The sequence below is a fragment of the Panthera tigris genome, chromosome F2 (assembly GCF_018350195.1).
Source record: "Panthera tigris isolate Pti1 chromosome F2, P.tigris_Pti1_mat1.1, whole genome shotgun sequence".
NCBI classification, from domain to species: Eukaryota; Metazoa; Chordata; class Mammalia; order Carnivora; family Felidae; genus Panthera; species Panthera tigris.
Window position 1 is genome coordinate 22,887,049 of NC_056676.1, and position 20,946 is coordinate 22,907,994.

The window sequence follows — 20,946 nt, forward strand, 5'->3', positions numbered from 1 at the left end:
TTTTTCCTCAGTTTTAGAAAATTATTTTATGGTTGGGTAGGAGAAAAAACTCCAGATGAAAGCCCACCTTCCCAAAAATGAATTATTGTTAGTGTGGTGATTGCCAAGTGGAATTAAGACCAGAAGAGAACAGGCAAAAATATGACTGCTACTTTTAAGAATTTCAGCCTGGGATGAAGAGCTTTGTCATGTTATCCCAGTTTTTGGAGGGGATTCTAGAGGAAGCAGGCCATCATTAATATACTAAGGTAAAGTTGAGCTGGTTACCATAAATTTATAGCAAATATAATATATTGCTTGCTATTCGTCACGTACTATTCTAAGCACTTTTCACATAGAAGTCTAATCCTTACACTGTTTTACATACAAGGAAACTGAGGCACATGAGGTTAAATAGCTTGCCAAAGTTTACAAAACTATCCAGATGGTAATAGTAGTCCCATATCTTACCATAAAATATCAGAAAGGCCAGTTTATAAAATGATTATTCAGAAGCATCTGGTTTCCTAGGTTTCTATTAGAGATTTTTAAGGATCCTAACTAATTTTACACATCCTAATCATCAGAAACACCATCCACCTCCTCTCTCATTTCCCTTTTGCTCGTATTAATATTTAGGTGGGCCCTAAATGTACATAATGTAGCTCCTAATTTATTTATGTCTGCTTTTTTTGGTTATTTTATTTTAGAGCGTGTGAGTGGGGGAGAGGGGCTGAGGGAGAAAGAGAGAGAAGCTTAAGTAGGCTCCATGCTCAGTGCAAAGCCCAGCGTGGGGCTCGAGCCCACAACGCTGGGATCATGACCTGAGCCAAAATCAAGAATCAGATGCTCAACCAACTGAGCCACCCAGGCACCCCTTAATGTCTGCTTTTAATTGGCCTAAATTCGAAAGAGGTAGAATGCTGGGCATTTACTAATAGAGATACAAGGGGCCAATGAAAAATTGTTACATCCTTTTCAAACCACAGTTACTTCATCTTTGAAAAGGTATTTTAAATCATTTATCACATTTTTTAGTGAAGTCGTTTACATTTAACAGGACTTATTTCAATATTAAACCACAATTATACGTTTTTAAAAAGCAGCCTAAGGTATGTATTTGTCATCCTATCTTTTAGGCGATAGCTGTTTGTATGGAAAATGGCAATTTTAAAGAAGCAGAAGAAGTCTTTGAAAGAATATTTGATGACCCAAATTCTTATGAGGTAGTTGGTCAAACTAGAACTATAATTTTCTTTTCTTTTCTTTTTTTTAAAGTTTATTTATTTTGAGAGTGTGTGTGCATGAGCCAGGGAGAGGCAGAGAGTGAGGGAGAGAGAGAATCCCAAGCAGGCTCCATTCTCAGTGCAAAGCCCAACACAGGGCTCCAACGGACTGTGAGACCCATCACCTGAGCCAAAACCAAGAATCAGACGCTTAGCCAACTGAGCCACCCAGGCGCCCTACAATCAGAATTTTAGAACTGTCTGTATGGAGTGAGGTAGATTCAAAGAACACTGGAGGAAGAAGGGGATGCTTTCTCTTTTAAACTGGATAGAACAGTGCTGTCCAAGGGAAAAATAATGCAAGTCACATTCGTGTTTTAGTAGCCACATTAAAAAAAGTCAAAAGAAATGACTGAAACAAATTTTAATATTTCATTTTACCCAGTATATCCCAAAGCATCATTTTCAGCATTTAATCAACATAAAAAAGTATCGATGGGATATTTTACACTCTCCTTTTTGTACTGAGTCTTTGAAATCTGATGTGTATTTTATACTTATGTCTAAATTCAGGTCTCACATTTCAAAGGCCCAGTAGCTACATTTGGCTGATGGCTACCATATTGGGTAGCAGAGGTATAGGAAACATAATTATTTTTTAGAAGTCTCTTATGTGATCATTAGTAGTTTTTGTGTGTATGTATAATGTAATGTTAAGGTCAGTAGAACTTGTTTTTCAGTATTACAGTGTTGGAATAAATTAAGTTTATTTAAAGAAATAAAAGATAATTATATATTTTTTTTGAAAAAATTTTTAATGTTTATTTATTTTAGAGAGAGAAAGAGAGAGTGAGCGCGCGAGTCGGGGAGGGGCAGAGAGAGCGGGAGATACAGAATCCGATGCAGGCTCCAGGCTGTCAGCACAGAGCCCGATGCCGGGCTCGAACTCATGAACCGCGAGATCATGACCTGAGCTGAAGTTAGACACTTAAGTGACTGAGCCACCCAGGCACCCCGTTTTTTTACATATTTTTTTAGTGAACTTTTTATTGAACAGTAGTATACCTTTAGTAGCATACGTATACCATCAATGTATAAACAGGTGTCTTTTCACAAAAGAAACATGCTTGTGTGATGAGCCCCTATACCAAGGAAAAGAACATCACCAGCACCCCTCCAGTCACTGTCTTACCTTCTCAAGGATAACCACTACCCTGACTTGTAACATCCAAGATTAGTTTTACATGTTTCCAAACTTTATATATTACAGTCATATAGCAAGTTTATATAAGATTGATCCATGGTGTTGCTTCTAACAATATTTCATTTATTTCCATTGTTCCATTGTTGGAATATGCAACTTACCCATTCTACTGTTGAGAAACATTTGAGTTATTTCCAGTTTTTGGCTGTTACATTCCTTTTATACGTCTTTTGTAGAATAAATGTATGTGTTTCTGTTGGGTATATACTTAAGAATGATTTGGTGGGTTATAAGGTATGCACATACTCAGTTTTAGTAGATAACTGCCAAATAGTTTTCCAAAGTGGTTATATCAGTTCCTTCGGTAGTGTGCAAGAGTTCCAGTTGCTTCACAGACCTTCTAAGTTGTTTTCCTTTTAGTATGCTGGCAAATATGTAGTACTATCACGTTGGGTTTTAGTTTCTCTGTCTCTCATGAATAGTGAAGTTGAGCACCTTTTCCTATGCTGGTATAGAGTAGAAGAGTGGTCACCTTAATCCACTTGAGGGACTGAGCTAGGTCAAGAGCAGGTTGTAGTTTTATTTAGACTTAGTTTTTCTCTAATGTGGCCCTGTTCCTAGGGTGTAACCCTCCAGAGATCTCAGCTGAAAGCCTGATATGTTTATTGAGTTTCCTGCCCCCACCTTTTTTGCCTTAGCCCTGTGAGGCTACTGAAAACTCCACTCTACTTCACAGAAGAGGAAACCTTCCTTACAACCAGGAAGCATAAGAGGAAGCACTTAATCTCACTATCATGAGTAATCAAGGCAATCCCAAGTAATATATTGAAATAGTATTTCCTATACCTCAGACTGGCAACAATTAAAATATCTTAGAATACCAACAGCTGGCCCAAAGAGTGGAGAAATGGTAAGGCTGCCATACCTTTCTCTCAGTGGTGTATGTAAATTAGTACTTAAACTTAGGAGAGCGTTTTAGTAAAATCTGTAAGTATGCATTCCAGCAATTCTACTTCTAGATAAATACCCTGGAGTAAATTTTTATTTTTACTGCACATTTTAAAAGCCATGAAGTTTTATTTAAAAACAAACAAACAAAAAACAGGCCCCACTAAGACAATTGGTCTGGAATAGAGCCTGAGAAGTAGAATTTTTTGAAAGCTCTCTAGCTTTAATTGTGCAACCAGCCTTTAAAGAACTGATGTCTAAGAAAAACTTGTAATGTGCGCAAGAAGACATGTAGAGAAATGTTTACCAGTGCTACAGTAATAGAAAATAGCCTCTAACTGCTTTCAAAAGGCTGCAAGAATGGATGAATAAATGGTATTTTTGATCAGTGGAATATTGTGCAGCAGTAAAAGTAGCTAATTCTATAAAAATATTATCAACATGAATAAGTGTCACAGAGCTGAGCAAAATATAGCAAGTTTCAGAAAATACACTATGCTAAACAGTACCATATATTTATGGGTGCATACATACATAGTGCAAGTTTAAAGGAATGCATGAATATGATAAATTCTATATTCAGGATAATGGTCACCTTGAGCAGAGGAGAAGCTGGAAGTGCAATCATTTTGGTAATAAACAAGAGCTTTAGTTGTACAGATGATGTTTTATTTCCATAAACTTGGCAGTGGACATTCAGGTTCATAATTTATTTTTTAATCTTTTTGTTATATGTGTGAAATACAATGTAGGTTTTTTTTTTTTTTAAGTAAGAAAAAATATATTGGTGGGCCATTTGAAACAGAATTTTTTAAAATCTCCTGTATCCCTGAGTTTATAACGTGACTTTTTTAAATTAATATGTGACAAAATTTGTAATATCTTATTTGTGATTTATGTATTAATATGTTTTTCCTGTTTTCTTTAGCCTTTAAAAAGGAAATTGCTTATGGTAATCTCTCAGAGAGATACATTCCACTCCATTTTTCAACACTTCAGCTACAACCACATGATGGAGAAAATTAAGAGTTATGTGAATTGTGTAATAAGTGAAAAATCATCAGCCTTTCTTATGAAGGTATGCGTATTTCAAAGAGACTCGAACAATAAGCTAAGGATAAATTGTTATAATAAAGGAGAATACTTGGAATAGAAATCCTTAAAAACTAATTGGAATTTTATTTAGTGATTTTGTAGAAGAATGCCAAAACGTTACAATTAGTGAATCTCAAGAGTTTATCAGTGATCTTCGCAGTATTTTTTAAATTTTTTAAAACAAGAGTTGGGCAAATTTTTCAAAATAAAAAGTTGGGAAAAATAGGTTAAAGAAAATTTTTGCATTTTTTTGTAAAAAGTAAAATTGGACTGAAGAAAGGCCTTTAAAAAATTTCTTTTGTAACATTTTATCCTCAGTGGAGCAATGAGTAAGGGGGTTTTGTCTTAAAATATCTGGAACTTTTATTTATTTTTTTTTTTAAGTAACCCTTTATCTTAATATTGCCTAGCAAGCATTTTATATATGAAATACATGTACAAGGAAAGACCTTCTCCATAAGGCTTAAAAACCAAGCAGGTAACTAATGCAGCTGCTACTGATATCATACTTCCTGGAGAAAAATACAGCGCAGTCCCTTTATTGACCTGTCAACAGATGCTTTGGTTATGACTGTCAAGGAATTAGAAGGCTTAATTTTAATGCTCTTTGTTCAAAATGGCTTCATGAATTCCTTCCTCTTTCACAACCCCATTTTTTAAGGCAGCAGCAAAAGTAGTGGAAAGTAAAAGAGCAAGAACAACTTCTCAAGAGAAACCTGATGGTAACAGTATTGAAATGGAAACTGAAGCTAATTTGGATGTAGGAAAAAGGTTTGTAAATTCATTAATATATTTTTTGTCTCATGGATACAATATCTTTATGTGAAAGTGTTGCTAGTGAGCCATTTTTAACAAAAATTATTATTATAGAGGGTATGTTTTACTGATTGTTAACATTTGGATATTTGAAGTACTGTATAGTTACTTCATGTTTTATGCACATTGTTATATGTGTTAAGCGGAAACAGTACAGTTTAAATGGTATGAGTAATACCATTTACCATTCTCAGGCAACGTGTGCTCTGGAACAGTGTTGAAGTTGGAAACTTGAATCATCTGTACCCCTTAGTTCTCAGATCCCACATGCCTTCATCATGTGACTCACTATCCTGAGGATTATTCTAGTATTTTAAGATACTGTTCCTACATCTTTAACCTTAAGCTAACCACTTCATCTGGTGCTCAACTGAAGAAATTGGGATTTGCTCCAACGCGGGAGGGAAATAGGCTATGTTAGTCCTACACATAGTAATCCCCCTTATCCATGGGAATGTGTTCTAAGACCCCCCAGTGGAGGCCTGAAACTACAGAAAGTACCAAACCCTAAATATGCTATGTTTTTGTCTATACATACATACCTATGATAAAGCTTAGTTTATAAATTAAATACAGTGAGACATGAACCACAATAATCTACTGGAACAGAAGTTATGTGAATGTGGTCTCAAAACATCTTCATGTACTGTACTTCCCCTTCTAGTGACGATGTGAGCTGATGAAATGCGTAGGTGATGAGGTGAAGTGAGGGGAATGACGCAGACACTGTGATGTAGTGTTCGGCTGATAAGATCCTCAGGAGGACGATCATCTGCTCCCAGATGCAATTGATCGGGGGTAACTGAAACTGTGCAAAGCGAAACTACAGATGAGGGGGACTACTGTATTGAGAGACAAGTTCAGTCTCCAAAATTATGTTTTAGAGATTTTCAAGGGTAATTTTTACCTTTTGTCTTGGCTTTAGGAGCTAACCTTATTGAAGAAGATACACTCTACCATGATAAAGTTCTTTTCTGTTAAACTTATGGTCCATTCCCTCTATTCTTCCACCCTTAACCCATGGCCAGATAGTCACGTGGTCTCCAGATGGATGTATTTTGCAACGGATGTAGTGTCTCTCGTTTGGGGGGGGGTGGGGGCTGGCCATCACTCGAATGCTGCAGGTTCCTCATCTTAACTACTTATTTAGAGATGGGGATCGGGGTTCAAGTTGGATAGACCTCAGGACTAAGCTTAGTTGTCTTATAGTTCCTGCTTGTCCCTACCTGTTAATGTGATCTGCTCCCTTACTGGTTCATCTCCCTAAAAACTCTATTAAAGTCTTATGATTTTCTAAGATCCATTTTAAGAAGTAGATCTTTTTTTTTTTTTTAATTTTTTAATGTTTATTTTAGAGAGCCCAAGAGAGTGAGCACAAGCAAGGGAGGGGCAGAGAGAGGGAGACAGAATCTGAAGCAAACTCCAGGCTCTGAGCTGTCAGCACAGAGCCTGATGTGGAGCTCAAACCCACAAACCATGAGATCGTGACCTGAGCCGAAGTCGGACGCTCAACCGACTGAGCCACCCAGGTGCCCCCTAGGTCTTTCATTTTTATTGGCTCATTTATTTTATTTTGTTTAGTATATCACAGTTTAGTGATAATACTGAGACCCAATACATTCCGGTGGCCTAGCCTTCTTGCTCAGGCTAGTGCTGCTTTAAAATAAAATTAAAACTTGCCATGATTCATGCAGGTGATGAATACATTTCCTCTCATATAGTACTATCCACTTATTTCAAATGTCCTCTTACACAAGACACAGTTTAATCATTGTGCGTAAACAGAACTCTTGATATTCTCATCTGTCTCTGTACCCTGACTCTCCTCATACATCCAGTTAACTCCCCAAGTGTTATGAATCCCATCTCCATGCTTCTTTAATATATTGTTTATCACTTGTGTCCTAGGTTATTACTTAGCTTTGTACCATACAAATCCATCCTTGACATGATTTCTAGAGTTAGCATCCCATAAAAATAAATCTGTTTAAATCACTTTCCAGCTTAATAATCTCTTTTGGCTTTCTGTTTTCTAGTTAGAATTTATTGCCATGGCTTACAAAGCCTTACATCCCCCCCACTTTCTGTTTTCTTCACATACAACCTTACCCTTAAGCGTTAACCTCTCCCTGCCCACATACATGGTACTTTCTAGCAACACAGAACTTAGTCCTGACCCTCAAATATGACAAGCTTTTTCATGCCTGGTCTCTTGCTTTAATTTTGAATTCCCTTCTTTGTGTTCTCTGCAAGGCATGCCCTTACTTGCCATTCAAGTTCTAGCTCAAAACATCACCTGATCTCTGGATCAGTTGTCACTTCTGTGCTCCCACAGCATTGAGTCATATCTCTGTAAAAGGACTTATCTTGGATAGTAACATACCTATTTACCTTTCTGTATTTCTCACCAGATTGAGGATCCTTTAAAGGTTCTTAGTTAGCCTTGTATCCTTGGTATGTAGTTCATTACGAGGCATACATTAGAACTTGCAATGCAGTAAACATGGGGAGCAAAACTAAAACTAGAGACAAAATAAAGATCAAGAACCAAGCAATTATCAAAACCATTCTAGAAGCAAATAGGATCAGGACAAGTAAAACATCAGATTTATCAATATGAGGACAAAAGTTAGCAGAACATAAGTGAACAAGGATAGAATCAAAAGTGTGATTGTGAAATCAGACAAAAGATGAAGCCTTCATGTTATCAATGGTAGATGCCAACTTTGCTCTGATAAAGCTTACAAACTATTTCAAGGCATTGAGAAGTACAGACATGAAACACTAACAGTACCTAGTTTGTTGTTAAAATTTATAGATAGACTTAAATGCTAAAGAAGTCGAGATGGGTAGCTTCAAGGAGGGGTGAGCATTGAGCAGGGCCTTGAAGGATAGTTAGGATTTTTACAGTTGGTTGAGGAGGAAGTGTCATTTTAGGAGAAAAGAACAGTTCCAGTTAAGACACAGAGGTATGTAAATGGTCATGCTTTTTTTGTGGAAGCTTAAGTTTAACTTCAGCAAAAGAGATGAATTTGTTAAAAAGTTCAGTTGGAGACTCGTGAGGAGGGCGAGAAATTATACTTGCATTCATGGAGATAAGGATCCATGGGAGAGTTTTTGAAAGTGACATGAATGCTGGAGTACATTAACTTTGCTTGACGTATGTTTGTGAAAGCTTGATTTAATATCTGGTCTCATATCTGGGCAGAAATTATCCATGTTGTAATGGACTATCTATATGTTCTAATGTTACCAAGGTTTCTTTTCAAAGATATTTTGTATAAATTGAAGTATGACTTGATTATATAGTATTATCCTTGTGAAACGTTTCTTTTGTTTATATTCTTACAAATTTTCTTTTAAAGTGTTACTACTGACAAAAAGTCTGCTGGAACTGAATCCTCAGAGGGTACAGTATCTTTATTGAGGTGAAGTAAATTGACATTTTTCTTCTCTGTCTTTAAAATCTTTGATTGAGGCACTTCTTGCAGACCTAAATATAACTGTCATATAAATGGTGTGATTTAGAGAATATTGCAGGTGCCTGCTTACCTCAGCAGATATTCAAGACCCTGACATGTCTTGAAATTCAAAACGATAGAGACCTGCCTCTGGGATCCTGGATTGTCACACATTGTTTCCACAAGGCCATTTTTGGTAGACACATATAGGGAGTGCTTGAACTTAAAGCAGATGTTTAACAAACTCTTATTCTGGCCCAGAAACAAGGATCTGTTGCTAGGGGGTTGATTACATTTCTGATGAATATCCCACATTCTGATTTTATGAAATTACTTGAAAAAGTGTGTTTAATCTACTAGAAATTTCGTAACAGACAATCTAACATATTCAGAGAGCAGAAAGTCTACATGAATGATTTCAGAGATGGAGCAGTTGGGATGCGAACACTGAAATAACATGATAAAAGCATCACTTGGGGGTAGAGAAAGATCTGTTAATGATAGGAAGTGCTTACAAGGATAGTGAATGATCCTGAAGAATGGTAGCAGGTGGTACACGTCAGTGGCATGAACTGCAAGGGCTAAGGTTTCTATGGAAGCAGGCATTCATTAGGAAATGAAAAGTATAGAGACCCATCTCTGGGACCCTGGGGTCACAGAAGGAAGAAGATTAAGCCTGCTCTACTTGAGCAGGCCTGCTCCCCAGCTTTGTTGCAGCCAGGAGGCTGGGCACCAAAAGGCTGCCTCCTAGCCCTTCAGGAGCCAGCCCAGTCTGGAGGGCCTTGGGGTACCAGAGCCCTCCCTAAGAGGGAGCTAGTTTTTAGACAATGGGGAGAGGTGGGGGAACTGGTGAAGAGATTGAAAACAGCATTCCAGAGAGCACGATAGAAAGTTCTGGAAGGGAGAGAAAGGATTAGCAGGTTGCGGGGTAAAAATAGAGATTTTAGGTGGTGATAAAATCATTTCCTAGGCTTAGATGAGCTACTTTTTTCATCTAAACTAGCTCCTTTATAAAACTGAAATAATAACAACTTTGCAGGGTTGTCAAAAAATTTTGCCACATTCTGTATTTCCAGCCTTCCTGTCAGAAAAGCTCTCTTTGGAAGCTATAAAGATAAGTGATACCTGCCATTATGTGTAAAGGAATTTTGGAATTTCTCTTTTGGGAAATAAACTTAAAAGGCATGGGAAAGAATGAAAGTTCATAGCTGATAGTCTGAGGTGTTTGTTTTTTTTTTTTCTTCATCTAATTAGAAGGCCAAAAGAATCTAGAGTTCTAAGTAGATGAGATGGAAGAAATAAGTGATGGGAAGAGAGGGAAGTAAAGACAACAAAAATCTTAAGAGGCCAAGGTTAAGATGGGGCACTCAGCAAGGAGAGCACCTAAGGAAAAAGGCCAAAGTAGAAGGTCCTAGAACAGAGGTTGAGACCAATCATCTACCCTTTTTATAGCTTTTCTATGCTTTTATGTTTAATTTAGGTCTCACAAGAATCTCTTTCTATCTAAATGGAAACACAGAAGCCGACAGCAAGATTTTAATAAGAAAGAGGAAAGAGTGGAAACTCTTCAAAGTGAGTACTCTTACTACAGTTTTTAGAAGTGGAGAATTGAGGTGTCCTTGAAAGTGATCCAGCCTTTGACCTTCCCACCACAGCACACAGACACATTTCAGAAAACTGAAACAGAGGATTAAATGTCATAACCTCATAGAGTTAATTTAAAAAGTTAGTGATTAATTTAGAAAGTTAACCATCCTGATTGCCTAGTTTAATTTTGCTATGCTGGTACACTGCTTTTCTACCTTAACTTTATTCAGGAACTTGAGGTAGTTACTTACCTGAAACGTATAGTTGTGATTATGGTAGTTATGTTCTATGAAGTCACCATGATTAGTGAATACTGAACCATTACAAGGGAATTACAAGACCAGATTCTTTTGAGCTTCTTGTCACCACCGTTTTGTTACCTGGTAAATATATAACCTTGTTCAGTGTGTTTATATGTTTCTGTTTAAAGACACCTTAATATATAATGTTAATGCATTAACCTTGAACTCACGGCCAGTAGCACCGTAATTCATGCCTGGATGAAGCTTACCTAACACACATATTTTTTTCTTTTGGAAACATTACAGTCTTCTTGCACTTAGGAACTCTAGACAGCACTTCCACAATGCTTTTGGGAGCCATTTTTAAACAGCAAAATTACCCAAAAACACAAAATGTAGCATTAAATAGAGTGTAAAAAAGACAATTATTTATAACAGAGCTAAAACATGAAAGAGCTTCACCTTGCTTAACCTCAGCTAGGAACGTACACTTCAGGGGAGTTAAATTTTTTGTTGTTCTGCAGTGACCACAAAAGCACTCTATGTATTGATTTTTGAGTTACAGGTAATTAGTAGGGAGGTGAATTCACAATTACAGAACCCAGGAATAACAAGGATTGACTGTAGAATCTAGCTGCCCTCTTCATTGCATTTAGAATTTATTCTCAAGGCATCTCTGGATTTAAAAAACAAGCAACAAGAATCAAAAAATCTTGAAAGCAGTCCATAATTATTTAAATTACAATTTGATTGTAAGTTTCTTCTTGGTATATGTTCATTCAGCAAATGTTTATTGAACCTACACTGTGTTCTGGGTACTCTATGAATGAATGCAAGGATATTTAAACTGTTGCTGCACAGTATTGTTTCCTGATCCATATAACACTAGTAGATGTGCCAGCTTGATGCCAGGGACAGAGTGGGGCTGCAGTAGGTGCTAAATGGATAAATTTATTCATAGCTGATGGCTGATGACAGGGCTGGTATTCATTGATATTTGTAAATTGCAGCTCTGAAATGTTTACATTCATAGATACTATTATCCTCCTCAGTTTAAAGATGGCAAAGTTAAACTCAAGGAAATATTTGCTTCATGTTGTTCCAAAATTGTTCTGCATCTATTGCTGCAAAATAGGAATCAATTATAAACTAAAATAATTTGGGATTCTGGACTTTTAATTTCATAATACAAAACTCAAAGAAATGGAAACATATACTTCTTTACATTCTAAATAGTTGATCAGTGGCTAAACTCTGAGAACTATAAATAAATAACCTCATTGCAGAGTGGTTTGGCAGTGACTGTGGATGTTGAGCCTGGAAGATCTTGTGAGTTTTTGTACATTTCTTGACTTTTTGTTACGTTAGTAATACATACATACACATTTTTTTTTTTTAACCTTTCAGTTTGATTAAAAGGCATGCAGTATCCTCTCTTCATAGTTAGAGGATATTAGTTTTGTTTGTGCTAAACAGTTTTTTTCAAAAATTTTTAAAACACCTTTTTAAAAAAATTTTTTTTTTCAGATTTGTAAAACTGCCATGTACTTGTAAAAAATCAAGTGATTCAGAAAACTTGAAAGAAAAAAAAATCCCCTAAATTTTTTCTGTGCAGAAAAAACCAGCATTCAGTGAGGTGATGATTAGTATTTGAGTTAAAAGCTTTCTGTATGTAAACTCATTTAATTCTCAGCAGTCTTACAAGTGCTTTTTTTTTTTTTTTATCATCCCCATTTTACAGGTCGGGAAGCTGATACAAAAAGAGATTAAGTAAATTGCACGTGGTCACAGAAACAGTGAACAGAAATAGAATTTGAAATTAGACATTCTTTTTTTTAAGTAAACTCTGTGCCCAATGTGGGGCTTGAACTCATGTTGCCAAGATCAAGAGTTTCATGTTCTTAACAACTGAGTCAGATGGGTGAAATTAGACATTCTGACTGAACAGCCCATACCTTTAATTGCTGGACTAGACTACTCCAATGGAAGAATAGATAGCCAAATAAAAATTTAGAAAAATGTGATCAAGTTACATGTTACTTTAAAATATATTTACATTTAGTTTCAGGGGCACCTGGGTGGCTCAGTTGGTTGAACATCCGACTTCGGTTCAGGTCGTGATCTCACAGTTCATGGGTTTGAGCCCCGCGTCAGGCTGTGTGCTGACAGCTCAGAGCCTGGAGCCTGCTTCGGGTTCTGTGTCTTCCTCTCTCTCTGCCCCTTCCCTGCTCACACTCTGTCAATCTCTCTCTGGAAAAATAAATAAACATTTAAAAAAATTTTTTTTAATTTATTTACATTTAGTTTCTAAAGAATGAAACTGAAAAATTCACTGACTTTATGTAAATACTTCATGTTTCATAAGAAGTATATCAGTAATCTATATGATTCCTCCAAAATGAAGGATAAAGAATATGAACTGCTTTGAGAGGTCGGGTCAGGTTGCCTCTGTAATCATAGATTTAAACCTTAGACTGTTGATTGATTTTTATTTAAAAAGGGTGAGATTAGCAAAAAAAGAAAAAAAAAAAAGATCTCACCCAGTTACCCAGTTTTTCTTAGTTTCATTTCATATGTTCAAGGTTTGTAGCATTCTTTTCTAGCCATAATTCCCAAAGTAGTTTAATCTGTATTTAAATTTATTGCTTACTACTGACCCTTTGACCATGGTGTCCCCATTCCTTAACTCTTGTTTGGCTATGGTTTTTTAATCTTTATTTATTTTTGAGGGAGAGAGAGAGACAGAGCGTGAGTGGGGGAAGAACAAAGAGAGAGGGAGACACAGAATCTGAAGCAGGCTCCAGGCTCTGAGTTGTCATCACAGAGCCCTATACAGGGCTTGGACCCACAAACTGTGAGATCATGACCTCACATGATCATGAGCTGAAGTCAGATGCTCAACCGGCCGAGCCACCCAGGCACCCCTTGGCTATGGTTTTTTAAAGATGGGTTTATAGGTGTTATAATTTCTAAAGATTTACGTCACTGAGAATGTCTGTTCTTTTTTCTTTTTGGGATGAGAAAGGGAATTTACTTGCTCATGATACTTCTGAGTTCAGATATACATCACCTTCAGGTGTGGCTGGATCCTGCTCCTCAAGCATTTTCATCAGACCTGCTTCCTCTGTGTCTCTCAGCTCTGCTTTGCTCTGTTGGCCTCCCCTCTAGGAGGACCTCTTTTTTTTTTTTTTTTTTTTTTTTAATTGAAATATAGTTGACACAGAATGTTACATTAGTTTCATGTATAGAGAAGAGTTATTATAACAACTCCATACATTATGCTATGCTCACCCTAGGGGTAGTTACCATCTGTCCCCATACAGTGTTAGTGCAATGCCATTGACATAGGGATCTATGCTATATCTTGAATCTGTAGTGTTTTTTGCTTAAAGGGAAATTTGGCTAAATGTAATATTCTTTGGAAATAGTTTTTTTTATAACTTTATGGATATCAATTCATTATTTTTTTACTTTGTGAGGGCTGCTGTGGACAAGTCTGATGCCAACCTGACTTTCTCCCCACTTTGTATATGAGTTGCCTTTTATTTCTAGATTCACAGATCTTTTTTAATATTTGCACTTAATACTATAAATTCCCCTTTAATTACTGCTTTAGTTTTATCCTACAGATTTTGAAATGTTGTTTTTTCATTTAGTTCAAAATATTTTTTCATTTCCCTTAAGACTTTTTCTTTGACTTACAGCCTATTTACAAGTTCTTTGTTTAATTTCAAAATATTGAAAGGTATTCCAGATAATCTTTCTCTTATTGCTTCCTAATTTAATTCTGTTTGGGACTGAGAAAATACTTTGTAGGATTTCTTTCTTTTTTTAAGTTGTTTTATGGTGCGTAATATGGTCTGTCTTGGTGAGTGTTGATGTACACTTGAGAAGAATGTGAATTCTGTTGTTGAATGGAGTGTTGTAAAATGTCAGTTAGGTCAAGTTGGTTCATAGTGCTGTTCCAATTTGGGTATGCTTATTTTTGCCTACTTGTTCCACCAGTTTCTGAAAGAGAATACTGAGACCTCCAACTGTAATGATTAATTTAGTTATTGATCTCTGCTAATTTATTAATTTCCTTTTTGTTTTTATAGTCCTCTAGCACCTGTTTAAACAATTTGCAATAGGAAAATCTCTGTTCATAACTAGTGTGTTTTCCATTTTCCTGGTTGGAGCCTGACTAGCATATACGGTCTGTTCCTGCAACAATACCATATTGTATCAATTACTGTAGTTTTATAATAACTCCTTATGTGATAGAGCAGTTCCCTTCATCTTACAGAAATATTTTGACTGTTCTCGGTGTTTTGGTCTTCTGTGTTGTCAGGAAAAAACCCAACTTCATAGAGGATTCTGCAGGTGCCACAAGTAGACAATAAGACCTAACAAGTCAGAGCAAAACAGTTTGTTATAGCACAGCAAATAGCATGGCGTCCACATAGTTGTGCTGATTCCTTTATCCCAAGTCCCATAGACCGTGTAATGGCCCCAGATAGACACTGTGCAGGCAATGGGTTGTATGGTAACTGAGGAACTTGATGCCAAGGGCCTAGCACTTTTTGAATAAGCAGCAAAACATGATAGCAAACAAGCTAGTTCCCCCCCACCCCCCTCCCAGCCCAAACACCCCTGCAGGAAAGAGTAGTTATGTGGTGCTCAGGCTGTGGTTCCTTTGACCTACTTAGGTGCCTATTTGACTACAAAACTGCTTCATATCAGGAAACAAAGAAGCCTTGTACATTCATCAAAAACTGAAGGGATGCTCAGGACCATTGGTGGACTACTTCTCATAACATATAATTTTAGAATAATCTTGTTAAGTTCTACAAAACACCCTGTTAAAATTTTTATTTGAAGTTGCATTGTAGGGGCACCTGGGTGGTTAAGCATCTGACTATTGATTTCAGCTCAGGGCATGATCTCATGGTTTGTGAGGTGGAGCCATGCATCAGGCCCTGTGTTGACAGTGAGGATTCTCTCTCCCTGCCACTCCCTTGTTCACACAGGCTCGCATGCTCTCTCTCTCTCTCAAAATAAATAAGTAAACGAGAAAAAAATATTTTAGGGGCACCTGGGTGGCTCAGTCAGTTAAACATCAGACTCCGGCTCAGGTCATGATCTCACAGTTCGTGAGTTCAAGCCCCATGTCAGGCTCTGTGCTGACAGCTCAGAGCCTGGAGCCTGCTTCGGGTTCTGTGTCTCCCTCTCTCTCTCTCTCTCTGCCCCTCTCCCACTCGCTCTCTCTCTCTCTCTCTCTCTCTCCTTCAAAAATAAACATTAGAAAAAAATGTTTTAATAAAAAATATTTTAAAAGATGAAATTCCATTGTAAACAATAGATACTTTTGGAAAAAATGGACACAGTTATTATATATTAGTATTAATTATAGACTTTAGTTATAGACTATATTAATTATATGAAGTCTTCCTATGCAGCATATTTCTCTATTTAGATTGTCTCATATATTTTCTTATAATGTGTAGTGTATATATATAGACATACATAGTAAAGCTTTATAATTTACTATATACATACAGATCTTGACTACTTTTCTTAGATTTATTTATAAGAATATTGTATTTTTTGTTACTATTGCATATATTATCTTTTGCTTGTTTTAATTAAGTATTTTAACTGTTGCTAATAAACAGAAATACTATTGAGCTTTGTTTAATGATCTTATATCCAACCATCCTGCTAAACTCTTTATTTGTAGAGATTTTCAGTGTTTTTACATAAACAGTTTTCTTTCAATAGTTAAGTTCTATTTCTTTTCAGTAACATGTACATTTATTTTTGTCTTACTAAACTGACTAAATGTAAAAAAGAAGGAATGGGGAAGGGTTACAATTCTTACACTAGGTCGGATATTCCTTAAGCATTATCCTAAGTAAATTTCAACAATCCTGTAAGATAAATATTACTCAATTTTTATTTTTTATTTATTTTTTTTTTTTTAAGCAGATGATGAGAAATGGTTCTGGGAGATAAAACAACTTGTTTAAAGACATATAAAAGAATCAGCATCAGCATTCAATACTCCCTATGATTTTCGGAAACTGATCTTTGCATTGTACCGGGCTGCTTCCAGATTCAAAGGGGAAAAAATTAAACAGCCAGAGTTCTTTTATTTAAAATAGCTAAATACTAGATAGGAATTTCATGGTAACCTTTAAAAATATAATCCCCTTTTTTATTTTAATGTGACACAGTTTTTGATGACTATATTTCTACATTTAGGTAGAGGAAAGGAAAAAAACAGACAAACCACTGAAAGCAAGAGAAGACACATTTTGAACAGTCAGCCAGTAACTTCCAGAAAACGTCGATCTAGGAAAAAACAGGTATTCATTATATTTCCTTATTTTTGTCTCCCTTCCTGTCTTTGGTTTTCCCTAGAGACTCCCTAGTAAGAATTTGAAGCAGCTTTTCCAGCTGAGGCAGTTGTTTTACAGGAGCCCAGATACCATGGTGAGATGCAGGAGGAGGGGAAGTCTTCTATAGTTTTGTGATTTTTCTAATTCGTTGACTGAGTTGTGTCCTGGGCTAAAACCATCCAACGTGCTTCTCAGCTTTTATTTCCTCTAGAGGGGGCTGGAGTTGGCTGGAGATGAGTTGGAGTTGTGGGCACCTGGAGTTTTTTAATTGAAACTTGTCCACAGTGAGTCTCCATCACTTCACCCATCATAGTTACATGTTTCTATCAGTACTGGCTCTAGCTGTGAGCTTCTTTTCCTGATAAGCTGTGATTCTCTATATCGCCCTTTTTGTTTTTCTAGTTTTTATGTTAGCAGTTTGCCTATTGGCGTTAATTCTCTAGTGGATCTACAAAGAGTCGTTGACTTTCAGTTTAGTTTTTTTCTTTTGAGAACTGGAGTGATCTTTCCAAGCTTTTTATATGTCCCAGAACTAGAAGTCTCAGCCTCATACATTTTTTTTTAATTAATTTATTTTGAGAAAGTGAGCACAAGCTGGGGAGGGGAAGAGAGAATGGAAGGGAGAATCCCGAACAGGCTCCCCACTGCCAGCACAGAGCCCCACTCGGGGCTTGATCCCATAAACCACGAGGTCACAACCTGCGCTGAAACCAAGAGTCAGACGTTTAACCAACTGAGCCACCAGGTTCCCATCTGCCTCATAATTTTTTTTTTTTAATGTTTATTTATTTTTGAGAGAGATAGAGTATGAGCAGGGGAGAGAGGGACAGACAGACAGACGGACGGACGGACGGACACAGAATCCGAAATAGGCTCCAGGCTCTGAGCTGTCAGCACAGAGCCCAAGGCTGGGCTTGAACTCGGGAATGGCAAGATCATGCATGACCTAGGCCAAAGTCAGACGCTTAACCACCTGAGCCACCCAGGCACCCCTGCCTCATACTTTTAATTGACCTTTCCCTGTAGTTCTTCTGGCAACAATTCCAAATGAGATTGTATGTGTTATTTATAGATATATATAAAAAAAAAAAAAAAAAAAAGTTTTTTTCTTTTTTTGGTATTTTAAAAAAAATACAGTTTATCAACTACATAATTTAAATAATAGAACATAGATGGTATTGTCTGTCACTGTTTACTATTGCCAAAAAAGAATTCTTTGGCTATCACAAGTACCTCATTTTATTTTTAGCTTTCCACTGTTGGCTTCTTGGTGGGACAATTTTTTTCAGTTGAGTGACAGATTTCATCTTATTTTGTGTTAACATTTTCGTTCTTTAAAAAATTTTATTGCAGCAGTCTGTACCTGATTGGACAGATTCTCCTTGCTGCATTTGTCTGTGAAACAGACAAAGGTATTTCTGCCTGCCTCATCACAGTTTTATGGGTTTTTGAGAGAGAGAGAGAGCACATGTGCACAAGCAGGGGAGGGGCAGAAGGAAAGGACAGAGAGAGAATCTTAAGCCAGCTCCACACCCAGCACAGAGCCCCACTTGGGGCTTGATCTCCTCGATCTCTTTGATCTCCTGACCATGAGATCATGACCTGAGCTGAAATGAAGAGTTGGATGCCTACCTCAACTGAGCCACCTAGGTGCCCCATCATCACGGGTTAAAAAGAGACTTCCTTTTGTAAATTTATTCTATTAAAGAGTAAAAGTAAATGTCTTTCGACAACAAAGACTTTTTTCCCCAGAGATGGTATGTAATGGGAATTACTGTAACTGGAGGTTTTTTGGTACCAAAAATAGTTTTTAAGGCATTATAGAGCATTGGTTTTTTCTTCTGAAAGACATTAAAAATGACAATACGATTTTCAAATATAAGTTACATGAAACATTTTTAACCATAGGAGAGAAAATGGTGCGTTTTAATTTGTTATATGCTCTTTATATTTTGCGGGTTATGGGCTTGACCAGGGTTGTTATCATTTTTTTTATTGATTCTATGTATAATATTTCAAGGAAAGCAGGGGCGCCTCAGTGACTCGTTTGAGCATCCAACTTTGGTTTAGGTCATTATCTCAACAGTTTCATGGGTTCAAGCCCCACATCGGGCTCCACACTCTGTGGAGCCTGCTTCAGATTCTCTCACTCCCTCTCCATCCGCCCCTCCCCCACTCATGCTCATGTGCACACGTGTTCTCTCTCTCTCTCTCTCTCTCTCTCTCTCTCTCTCTCTCTCTCAAAATAATTAAATAAACTTTAAAAAAAGAAAGCAAAAGACAGAAAAGCACAAGGAATACAGATTTTTTATGTCCCAAAATGTCATCTTAAACTCTTTGCTTATTATGTGATATTATGAATGGAATCTAAGAAGTCAGATATAGAAAATGAAGAAAAGAAAAAGAGGAAACGAAAGAGTAGACTCAAATGAAATTGTACTGCCCTTGTGTTTTCTTTTTGTTCTGACACCGTGAAGCCAATTGTGGCATCAACTCCTTTTATAGAAAGTAGGAGTGGGCCTCTTTAAACTTTTAAAGATTATGTTATTATTTGCTATATGATCACATGTTCCATATGATGTTTTGCAAGACCCTTGCCTTTAAATCATAGATGAAATTAAGTTTGCAAGATTCCAAACATTCAGATCAAACAAAAGAAGGCATAAACAATCACAGAGTAATAATACATCAAATTAAAGTTACTCTTTTTCAAGAAGAAAAAATTAAATAATGTTAAAAACTGAGGTTAACCTTCACTTGACAAAATTATAACTAACTTCTAGGTGAGAGGTTGGCAAACTCTTTAAAGGGCCAGGTAGTGAATATTTTAATAGGCTTTATGGGCCATATACTGTTTCTGTCACATATTTTTTTCTTCTTTAAAAACCTTATTTTGAAATGTAAAAACCGTTGTTAGCTTCTGGTCAGTGCAAACAGCCTAAGACTGGAGTTTGGCAGTAGCTTGCTAACCTCTGCTGTATGTGATCCACTGGAAAATACTGTTTAAATTTGTACCCAGAAACCTAAAGGGGATTCAGGCAGAGAATATTAATTTATTTTTTAAGAGATCTGAGCTTTTGTGTTGTATCAGGTACCATCTGTGCATTCTATTAAAAGTAATTAGCTCAGCTTAGAACAAGAAAACTGTGGTGTATATCTGAAATTTGCATAAACCAATGACTACTTTTTATTTTTTTCTTTATTTTTTTAATGTTTATTTTTTTATTTTTGAGAGAAGTAGTGCACACATGAGTGGGAGGGGCAGAGAGAGAGAGAAACACAGAATCCCAAGCAGGCTTCAGGCTCTGAGCTGTCAGCACAGAGCCCGATGCAGGGCTCAAACTCATGATCCACGAGATCATGACCTGAGCTGAAGTCCAAAGCTTAACTGACTGAGCCGTCCAAGCACCCGGATACTTTTTAAAACCAAACAAAACTGGAGTGCCTGGGTGGCTCAGTCAGTTGAGCATCCAACTCTTGATTTTGGCTCAGGTCATAATCTCACGGTTTGTGCGTTCAAGCCCTACACTGGGCTCTGCGCTGACAGCATGGAGCCTCCTTCGGATTCTGTCTCTCTCTCTCTCTGCCCCTCCCCCGCTTGCTCTCTGTTTCTCAAAATAAATAAAAATAAACTTAAAAAACTGAACAAAACCGTAGCAACTTCTTACAGAAATTCTTAACTTGGGGATTGTAAAAGTGATAGATTTTTTTTTTCACACTTATTTTTTTTTTGTGAGAGAGAGCGTGAGCAGGGGAGGGGCAGAGAGACAGGGAAACACAGAATCTGAAGCAGTTCCAGGCTCTGAGCTGTCGGCACAGAGCCCAATGCGGGACTTGAACTCAACAAGCTGTGAGATCATGACCTGGGCTGAAGTCGGACGCTTAACTGACTGAGCCACCCAGGCGCCCCATGATAGATATTTTAAAGGGGAGTCTAAGTAGCCTCTGAAATGTTATGTAAAATTTTGTATACCTTCTGTTGTCTGTGAAATGGATCCACAGCTTATA

General features: G+C 36.9%; 1 protein-coding gene across 10 annotated transcripts in view; it reads left to right on the forward strand.

Annotated features, from left to right (window-relative positions):
• The window catches only part of TERF1 (telomeric repeat binding factor 1), a 49,862-nt gene that overhangs the window by 11,630 nt on the left and 17,286 nt on the right, over positions 1–20,946 (forward strand). For 4 of the 10 annotated variants that reach the window (XR_006212837.1, XR_006212836.1, XR_006212835.1 and 1 more), the window contains exons 4-9: positions 1,119–1,205; positions 4,286–4,435; positions 5,114–5,223; positions 8,634–8,696; positions 10,210–10,301; positions 16,802–16,905. Coding sequence is in view for 7 of the 10 variants with exons in the window: in XM_042972805.1 (XP_042828739.1) it covers positions 1,119–1,205; positions 4,286–4,435; positions 5,114–5,223; positions 8,634–8,696; positions 10,210–10,301; positions 16,802–16,905 (606 nt within the window). In the remaining 3 variants the exon portion in view is untranslated. Of the gene's footprint in view, positions 1–1,118; positions 1,206–4,285; positions 4,436–5,113; positions 5,224–8,633; positions 8,697–10,209; positions 10,302–16,801; positions 16,906–17,133; positions 17,526–18,291; positions 18,398–20,946 lie in introns of those variants that run through there. The other 6 variants (XM_042972809.1, XM_042972810.1, XM_042972808.1 and 3 more) reach the window with 6 other exon arrangements.